General features: G+C 36.0%; 1 protein-coding gene across 2 annotated transcripts in view; it reads right to left on the reverse strand.

The window, feature by feature from the left end:
- The window catches only part of LOC107744793 (serine/threonine-protein kinase TAO1-like), a 21,499-nt gene extending 12,150 nt beyond the window's left edge, over positions 1-9,349 (reverse strand). For both annotated transcript variants that reach the window (XM_016558619.1, XM_016558618.1), the window contains exons 1-3: positions 8,897-9,349; positions 806-1,044; positions 609-680 (exon numbers count right to left, since the gene is read on the reverse strand). In XM_016558619.1, the coding sequence (XP_016414105.1) occupies positions 609-680; positions 806-937 (204 nt within the window). In that variant the 5' untranslated portion in view covers positions 938-1,044; positions 8,897-9,349. The remainder of the gene's footprint in view (positions 1-608; positions 681-805; positions 1,045-8,896) is intronic.
- Positions 9,350-10,163: the final 814 nt, after the last annotated feature.

The following is a 10,163-nucleotide window of genomic DNA, read 5'->3' on the forward strand; positions in this document are numbered from 1 at the left end:
TTAAAGCTATAACGTTATTCAGATTAAGAGCTGTGAGTGATTTTCTCTTTGCATTTTGATGGCCCAAGCGCCAGTCTGTCACTTTAAGACAATATATTGACACACATCGGATTTTCTCCCAACTGTTCTCCTCCACTTAAGACATAAACTGAGTTTAAGTAAATACTCTCCAAGCCGGCCATTTTGACATTTTTGTGTGTATTTGATCATTTGGACGCGCCCCAAGCTCAAAGTGTAATTTGCTTGTCCGTTTTGTAGCGTGCCGCTCGCACACATTTCAGCCTGAGGAACAGCGTCTCTTGTGCCGATTGTGCTTTCAACGTTTTATTATCAAACATGTCCCGCAATTTAGCAACAGTAAAGACGGCATCTTACAACAATCACCGATTAATAAATGTAAGTGTGTTATATTAATTTCTCCAATACCGATAGCAGAACCGTTAACGTCAGAGCTTATCGATACTCCGGTATTTCATAATTTAGCCCCGGGACCGATTAAATACCGGGTTTCGGTACCCATCCCTAGTCTGGAGGGAGAAACAATTATTTATAATCTCCCTTAACTTAAACAGAAAGAACAACATAAGGAAATTAGCATTTATTTTCACCTCATTGGACTGTTTTCCACTATATGACATTTTCTTGATGGCCACCACCTCTGAGGTCCGCACATCCCGTGCCTGTAATAATACATAAATTCATCAATTTAGTAGAAGAATGATTATGACTTCATTGTTTCCTCACAACCTAAAATAAATTTCCAGAGCTTAAAATCCATTTTCTTGGGAGATGCAAAAGCACTCACAAAGTATACAGCGCCGAAGCTGCCATGACCGATCTCTCTGAGGTCTGAGAAGAGTTTTTCAGGGTCTTCTTTAAAAAAGAGATCTGCGATCTCGGGGTCCTTCAGACTCCCTGCGCGAGCAGCGTTGGGCATGCTGGGAGGGGGCGGGGCCGCAGCCGCCAGTCACTATCTGGGTCTGCGACACGACAGCCCCCACTGATGGCTCATCTGCAAGACCGCGGCCTCATATGGACCAAAACCTGACAGAGAGAGAGAATCATTAGCATTGCATTGGAAAAAATAGGGATTAAATCAGAAAATTCGGTTACATAGGTTTTTTTTTCTTAAAAAAAAAAAGAAAGAAAGTTTTTTTCAATTAGATTTTGATTACCAAATTTTCACTTGGTACTTAAGACGTTTGTACTCCATTCCATTGTATATGTACACATCCACACTCCTGTGCTATGAATTATGACTTAACAGAAAGGAGGAATCATAAAAGTTCTCTTTACAAGACAGCTCTATGAGAAACCACATGCTCAAACTGCTGTTTTCAGCAAAATACCCCAGGCTGATGCATCGGGTTTGCACATTAGAGCAGCTGTGGTCAGTGAGTTCCTCTTTTGAGCTTCAGAGAGCGGGAGAGATGAAGTGTGCAGCAGACAGCCAGGAGCTGCAGTCATAATGGCTCACCCAATCTTACAAACACAGAGAGAGAGTCAAACTCCAGAATGACTCCACAGCCCTCTGCTTCCTCATCCAGCCTGCTGCTCGGTTTAAAATCATTCTGTCCAATTAATATGTCAAGCCATCCCCAAAACAGCTTACCAAATCATTCCTTTTCACTTTCAGTGTCGTCTCAATGAATCAATTCAAAACGCAAAACTTAATGATTTAAGATTTAAAGGGGTCATATGATGCTTTTTTAAAGATCATTATTTTGTGTATTTGGTGTAACAGAATATGTTGACATGCTTTAATGTTCAAAAAACACATTATTTTTCAAATACTTGATTCACACCCTGACAAGTCTCCACAAGACATTTTTATATATATCTTATATATTATCATACAATGCAATATGAACATGTTCTATTAAAATATATTTCATAAATGTGTATATGTGTGTATGTATGTATGTATATATATATACTGTATATATAAAACCCTTTTTTAAAGAAATTTATACTTTTATTCAGCAAGGATGCATTAAATTTATCTAAATTTTTATTTTTTAAAATAAATACTGTTCTTTTGAACTTTCTGTTCATCAAAATCATAAAAAATGTATCATGATTTCCACAAAAATATTAAGCAGCACAACGGTTTTCGACAATTATGATAATAAGAAATGTTTCTTGACACCAAATCAGCAGATTAGACTGATTTTTGAAGGATCATGTGACACTGAAGACTGGAGTAATTGCTGCTGGAAATTAAGCAAAGGAATAAATTACATTTTAAAATATATCAAAATATGAAACAGTTATTTTAAATTGTAATAATATTTCAAAACATTACTGTTTTACTGTATTTTGATAATCACTGATAAAAAAATCAATTTAAAAATACCTTACCAACCCCAAATTTTTGATTGGTAGTGTACACACACACACAAGGTATTGGGAAGAAACTCGATTAATAGAGTACTTTAATTCATTTTGTTTAAAAGCCTCAAGTAAATCACAATTTAAAAATGGAAATAAATATGTCTGTTAAAGATGATTATGATATATATATAAAAGAAGCAGAAACATCCAACTTCATGTCATGCAGGTGGGTTGGTTTATTGGTGAGAGGATGTTGTTAATAAGCGTCAGAGCAGTCAAGCACACTCTGGCCAAAACTCAGGAGAGGGATTGCTTCCAGCAACGGCTCCCATCTGAAGCCCAGCAACAACTAGCACATCAGTTTCCATGGCAACAGCATCTCTGAGCCAATGGCCAAGAGGCTGTCCTCTCAGAATACCCTCTCGATCGATGTTTATCTGCTTACGTGCATGAATGACTAACTGACAGAGCGATATAATGAGAGACATCATGACACCTGGTCCACAGCTGTACGCGTCTGAACTGAATCATTCCAGATAGACACACCTTGTAAAGAATTTCTTCAGCTCCACTGCATCACAGTTACTAACATCCGTCACTATTCCAAATGCAAACCCTGGGAGTTTGCATAACTACGTCACCTTATCCATGGTTATCCAGACTTCAGGACTGACACACAGGGCAGAGTGAACAGCTAAAATCTACACTTAAAACTGAGTATGCCATCATCATCATAAAACAGACTCATTATATACGTTGGTTTTAGACTAGGAGTGGTCGACTCATACATAAGATTGGATTGGGATGCACATAATGGACATCACATACTAATATGTCAGTACTTAAAGAGATAGGTCACCATCATTTACATACCCTCATGTTGTTTCAAATCTTGCGGAACACACAAAAAACTTATTTTGAATGGTATGTGTCCATACAGTGGAAATCGATGGGGTCCAAAATCCAAGTCAAACCACTTTTATTTATATAGTGCATTACACAATACAGATTGTTTCAAAGCAACTTCACAGTAACAAACAGGAAAATAGTCACTGATGCAAACTTCTTCAATTATGAGACAAATCCAATTTTTGCTTTAAAGCAGCTCAAAAAAATATCATTATTCAGCTCAAGTCAGTTCAGTTGTTAATTGAGTTCAGTTCAATAACTGTGTAAAGTTTATCAGCTACAAAATAAGTTAAATTCAGCTATAACAGGGTTTTTAACAGACTTTTTAAGACCAAGTAGAGAAAATTTGTGGAATAAATTGAATGGAACACAATACATCAATATGTTCTCTAAATGTAAATGTCTTGTATAAGCATGGTTCAATCTTTAAAAATACAACTTCAACAGATTTCCATTACCTTTTAATTAAAAAAATAAAAAAAATGTCTGTACCTTCTGATCATGCTGCAAAAAGGTAATGTTTTTCCTCAGTATTTTTGCCTTGTTTTTCAGTGCAAAATGAAGTGAGTTTAAATGAGTGTTTAAATGATGTGGATGTTGCAAAATTAATTAATTATTGAACAAATTCATTTAGACTGTAAAGCAGCTCTACAGAAGACAATAGTGTCATCATTCAGCTTAATTCAGTTCAAGTTCTGTTCTCATCCGATAGAGTGAGTGCAGTCAAATCAATATCATTAGTGAATATTGAGTGTCTTTTAAACCACACTGAGATATTAGCATTAACACATAAAAAACACTGAAACTTTCTCTTTTTTTTTTATTTTTATTAAACATCTTCAAGTCATCAAGGTTTGGAAAATCATGAAGGCGAGTACATTTCAATGATTCGGTGAAGTATTCCTGTAAGTTAGTTGATGATAACACCAAATTTAACATTAACACTCTCATTAATACCAATGTTGTCATAGTTATGCAAGCGGCCTTTCATTCCCACTGTGTGTTTTATTAGTAAACACCATCAAACTTTAGCCACATAGGAAGGAATGACCTCATATTAAAATAGCACTTTGTTTGTTGCTGGAGCTGGTTGGGTTCGGGCCACTGCTCCCCCCTCAGTGCTGCTCAGATGATCGGCTGCACAGACACAATGCTGAGAGCTCAGGGCAGATGTCTCAGTCACAAGACCAGCCTCCCACCACACCAGCTGCCTCACAGTCACTCTGCCCACACACACACACACACACCAATCAACCCACTCGAACCACACCATCCCATTCACCTTTACACAAGAATGAGCACTATAGATGCAGACACACAAACTTTATCTAGAAAACGCTTACAGTGGGCCAAATCATGCACTATTTAGGGTGTCAGGGGTTTTGAAAGGTTGTTTGAATTTGAATTTAAATATATTTATATTACCCATAAGCACTTATGTATTTTGTAAAGTGTAATAGTAATGTAAATAAGCCGTCCAAAAAGCATGAAGGTACATACGATGATCACTTTAAGGAAGTAATAAAAATATTTATGATCACGTGAGCCTGGGTGGCACATCCTTGGGATTCATTTTGAAAACTGAGATCCTTTATTTGAGATGATAACTTTGATTTGAAGCCATGTAAACAACTTTATATATTTACATATATTTTGTTTTAAATATTGAAATTCAAAATGGAATGAAAAAGCATTACTTTAAAATAATATTTAGAAATATAAATATAAAAATATATAAATATTTGCACTACAGCTCAAATGTTTGGGGTTAAATTATAACAATTTAAAATATTTTAAAATACAAGTTATTCCTCTGATGGCAAAGCTGAATTCCTTCAGAAATCATTACAATATGCTGATTTAGTGCTCATGAAACATGTATTATTATTTTCAAGGTTGAAAACAGTTGTGTTGCTTAATATTTTGTAGAAAACGTGATGCATTTTTTCAGGATACTTTGATGAAAATAATTTATTTTAAATAGAAATATTTTGTAACAATATAAAAGTCTTTACTGTCGTGTTTGATCAATTTAACGCATTATGCTGAATTAAAGTTTTTTTTTTTTTTTTTTTAATCTTACTGACCCAAAACTTTTGAATGTTAGTGTACATATTGAGTTTTTCATATGTAAATGATGTTCTTTTAAATGAACGCTTGTTCATTCCAATTTAATTCTAGTTTTTTAAATTACATTAAATTGACTGTTCTGCATCCCATTTTCTACCTCAATTCAAATTCATTGACATGGAATTTAAAAAAGCAGGGATGCAAAGCAATCATGCTAACTGCCAGATGCTTAGCATGTGACACAGACTGTTAGGGCAGGACTTTGAAAGACAAGAAAGAGATGACACCCCATCATGCCATTCAACAGACACACACAGAAGGAATGTGGCAGGACAGGACGACACAACAGCAGGGCAGGAACTGCCTACATGATGTCGCTTTCTTTCTCACAGTTTCTCTATTTCCTGGTCACTCAGCTCATGTGCTAATGGCACTTCAAATCTCCCATCAACCATTTCAGTGCTAATCAGCTCATATAGTCAACATCAACATTCTTAACTCCTTCACTCATTTCCTTCAGACTTTATCTCATTTTCCAACGAACTGACAAGTTTAAACAAAACTACTAAAGTCAACACAAAGTTGAGCCACACAAATGGAGAAATGCTGAGCTGCTATTCAGGAATGTGCGAAAAGCTGAAAAACAGAACTGTAACTGCCACCGCAAACATGTAAGACACAAGGAAATGGTTCTATCTGTCCAAAAACCCAGCTTGTTTATGTACAATATTATCAAATCATTATTTCAGTCAAGTTTTCACACTGTAGGTATTCCAATTACTGTCCTACACCAAATACAGTGGGTACGGAAAGTATTCAGACCCCCTTAAATTTTTCACTCTCCACAAACACTGTCCAGTTACGAAAAGGCCTGAAAGAATTCGTCAGGATATCAAACAACTTACCCCTCTCCTTAAACAAGCATCACAACATCCTTTAAATTCAGATTAGGAGGAATGTCTAGGAAACTCCTCCGTCAGAGAAGGGAGTTCCCTTCATTTGCCAAACAAACAGAAGCACAACTCTGACCCAGTCCTTCTCCATGGGCAGAGCTTTAGAGATGCTGTCCCGTGCCTGCGCTGTACCGCTTTGTATTTATAAACACTGAGTATGACCTTGCGAATGATTAGGCCCTGTGTCCTAGCTGCACCTGTGGAGATCATTTCATTTGAAAACAGTACCATGGGCATTATTTAACAGACCATTCTAGCTGCTAAATATCTGGTATTATTGTTTAATCCCTGTAAAAAGTGTGTTTATAATTATTGTAGGGATGGAACGATTACCGGTTTCACGATAAATCACGATAAAATGCCCTGACGGTTAGTATTACCATTTAAAATTTAATTATCATCAAAACCGTGTTTGATTATCGCGCTTTTGAAAACTCGCGGTAAATCCTGTCCAGCCAGCATCAGTCTGACGCAGAAGCAGCATGCAATGTGGTTGTTCGTTTTCATCTAATTTGAACAAAACCGTGATAATATTGATAATCGTGATAACTTTGGTCACTATAATCGTGATATGAAATTTTCATACCGTTACATCCCTAAATTATTGTTTCTTCTATAACTTTAACTTCTATAACAAGAAGCAAAAAACTAAAAAACACACGCGTCTTTATGATATACTTCCATGGAACAGGCCAAATGATAACAATGTTGAACACATGACAAAACAATTAATCAGAATTCAGTGTTCAACTGCTGCAAGTACTATGACTAAAAATTTCAGTTATATAACATTTCATAATAATAATAATAAACAAAAATATTTCTTTGTGACAAATATGTGATGGCCCTAGTGAAAATATTGGCAGCACAAGTACAAACCTACACTACTGGATCAGCAATAATAATAATTATTATTATCATTACTATTACAAACAAACAAATATAAATAAATGCATGTAAATATTACAAATAACAACTTCAGTTATATTCATATGAAACTCAATTAATTATATTGTAATATCTGATTATAGCCTAATATTTCAGTATTAAAATAAAAACAAATATATTCCTTTGTGACAAATTAAAATATATAAAAAATATATATAATATCCTTTTTTGTGATGTTTCAGTAAAATATTGTTAGTGCAAGTACAAATCTAAACTTCTGGGACAGCAATAATAATAATAACAAATAGAAATAAATAAATGAATAAATAAAAGCAAATATTATGACTAACAATTTCAGCTATATTAATACAAAACCCGATTTCTTATATTATAATATCCGATTATAATATTTAATTATTATAATACAAAACAAATATATTCCTTTGAAACATTATTTGTTTTGTGTATATGTGTGTGTGTGTGTGTAGCCCAAACAATGGTTAATGTCTGAACGACTGGGCAAGCAATAATAAAACATTAATTAATCATTTAATTAAAAAAACTAATAATAAATTAAATAATAATCAAGGAGGACAAAAATTCAAAGCTGGTCAGCACAACACCGTAGATCTCACTGTGCGAGAACAGCTATACATTAGGGATATTTGAATCAATTATTATCCTGCACGAGAGAGGGATGCATGGAACGCATCAAAATTGATAGTCCAAACTTGTGTTAGTCACTTGATGACATCAATGATAATCAGAGGTCTGATATCAGATGGATGAGGGAGTGGAGACCCCGAGGGCTCAGTGTAACGGATGCTGTGCGGAGAGAGGACAGAGGCCCAGATTTAAGAGGCAGCAATGAGGTCAGAGAAAGACAATCACGGTGGAGAAAGCAGGCAGTGTCTCTCAACAACAGAGGCACTATTCAGCCTCTAGTTCTCATACCACCAGTTTGCATGTTTATGAGCAATGCAAAGCCATAAACAAATGCAGCAGAGCTTCAATGCATTACAATCAGAGCAGCCATTTCCACTGTGGCAGGGCAAACTCAGCATTCGAGCATCTATATACAGGTAGGACAGCAGGAAATACTATACAACACCAGCAGAAGCAATAAAGCAATGATAATGTCTAAGAGCCAGTTATGAATCAACTGATCTATAACAATAAAGGCAGCATCCCATTGACAGATAGCCATCATGGAAATTTCCAAATGTAAACAGTAGGTCCATCCATCATGATCATTCAGTCTGTACATCTCAACTGTACAAATACATCTAATTAAACTGCTGTTTACACAGATACATAAGCAAAGTCTACAAAGCCTGGATGATCAACTGCACTTTACAGGAACAGAATGTTCTGAAGTATTTAAGATCACAATGGATCAACACATCTTAATATATATGACATAAATAATCATAATGGACAATATACACAAAGTGACATCCATATTACACACAGATCACACACCCCAGAGCTAAAATCCCAGCATACACATGTGCATTTCTATATGATGAATATGAAGATGATCTACAGTCAAACCCATGACTTGGGTGGAAACTAATAAACTTAGATCAACACAACAGTTGCGTTTTTTATGTTAATTCACTGGAATGGACTACAATGAACAGGAAAACGTTTACTTAAATGATTCTGTTGTGTTAAAAAAAGCAAAAAGTGTTTATTTTGACATGAACTTAAGTTAGCAGAAGAGCTAACAGCTCACTTACCCTCCCAACAGGCCAGGATGAGCAGCCAGCCCGAGAAAACTCCTCCGACCACAACAACAACAAACCCAGTGGACAGAAAACACGCCTACCGACCCCAAATCAGTCCCGACAAACTTATCGATCGCTGTCAAGCATGAGTGTCCGCTGGAGAAACTCCTCCAGCCCGGTGCTGGTTAACGGTGGCCCAGCAGCTCTTCACTCTCCCGGGCTACTGCTGCTGCTAAAGATGGCGTCCGAGACAGATCCACTCCCTGACGGCTTAAAAACAGAGATAAACACGCTCTGTTTACACACCGACGGCGAGACCACACCTCAGATTCGGTCCGAAATGCTCAAGACTGTTTTTTTTTTTTTACACCAGTGTGTTTGGGCTGTGGGGTGATGATCATGTTGTGGTGGTGGCTGTGATTTTTCCCTCTCTGCCCTCCTCTAGTGATGTCCGATTCGCCGTGGAATCATTCTTTTGAACTGAATCTTCTTAATAACTCGCTCGAGCCGATTCGTATAAGCGAGAATCCAGTCAGGGTGTGAAATATTATACTAAAGTTTCATTTTTTTATTTATTCCCTAAAAACTGGCTAAAACACAAGGTTTTGGGCCTTTTAATATTAACGTTACATATTTTTATATACAGTACGTTTTAATAGTGTTTTCAAGCAACGTTAAAGTATCCGCACAGGTTTTTCTACTTTACACTCATGAACTTAAGTCGCTTATTTTTAACTATAGCAATGGTACGTCGCTCGATATTTTAGTTAATTAAAGGAAACAAACATGCATGTAACGAATACAAAATTAAACATAATGATAAACAGTGACATTTTACTAAAATGTATTTTACCACGAAATCGTAATTGCGCGTAATGTTTTTTTTTTTTTTTAACCGGTTCATGAAGCGAACCGATTCGCTAAAAAGAATTGGACCGATGCTGCCCTCCTCCTCTCGTCCTGGTTCCTGGAACGCCAGTTCCGCCCTCCAAATGTGGGAAACTCCCACCGGCCCCAAGAGACAGAGCATTAAACCCTCTATAATAAACAGCAATACAAATATAAATGTAATTTATCAATATTTAAGACTTTGTTTGCTGGGACTGCCAGAAACTATGAAGAAAGCTTAAGCTCTGTCATGGACATACATTATTATTTTTTTAAAGAAATATTAAGATATCCCACTCTAATCCATTGTAATTTTAATTGCAGCAGTTCTGTAAAGATAAACACAGATGAAATCAGAGGAAAATGTAATGAAACGTGATTCCTTGAAAAT

This window comes from Sinocyclocheilus rhinocerous, unplaced genomic scaffold, assembly GCF_001515625.1.
Source record: "Sinocyclocheilus rhinocerous isolate Xijiao unplaced genomic scaffold, SAMN03320098_v1.1 scaffold738, whole genome shotgun sequence".
NCBI classification, from domain to species: Eukaryota; Metazoa; Chordata; class Actinopteri; order Cypriniformes; family Cyprinidae; genus Sinocyclocheilus; species Sinocyclocheilus rhinocerous.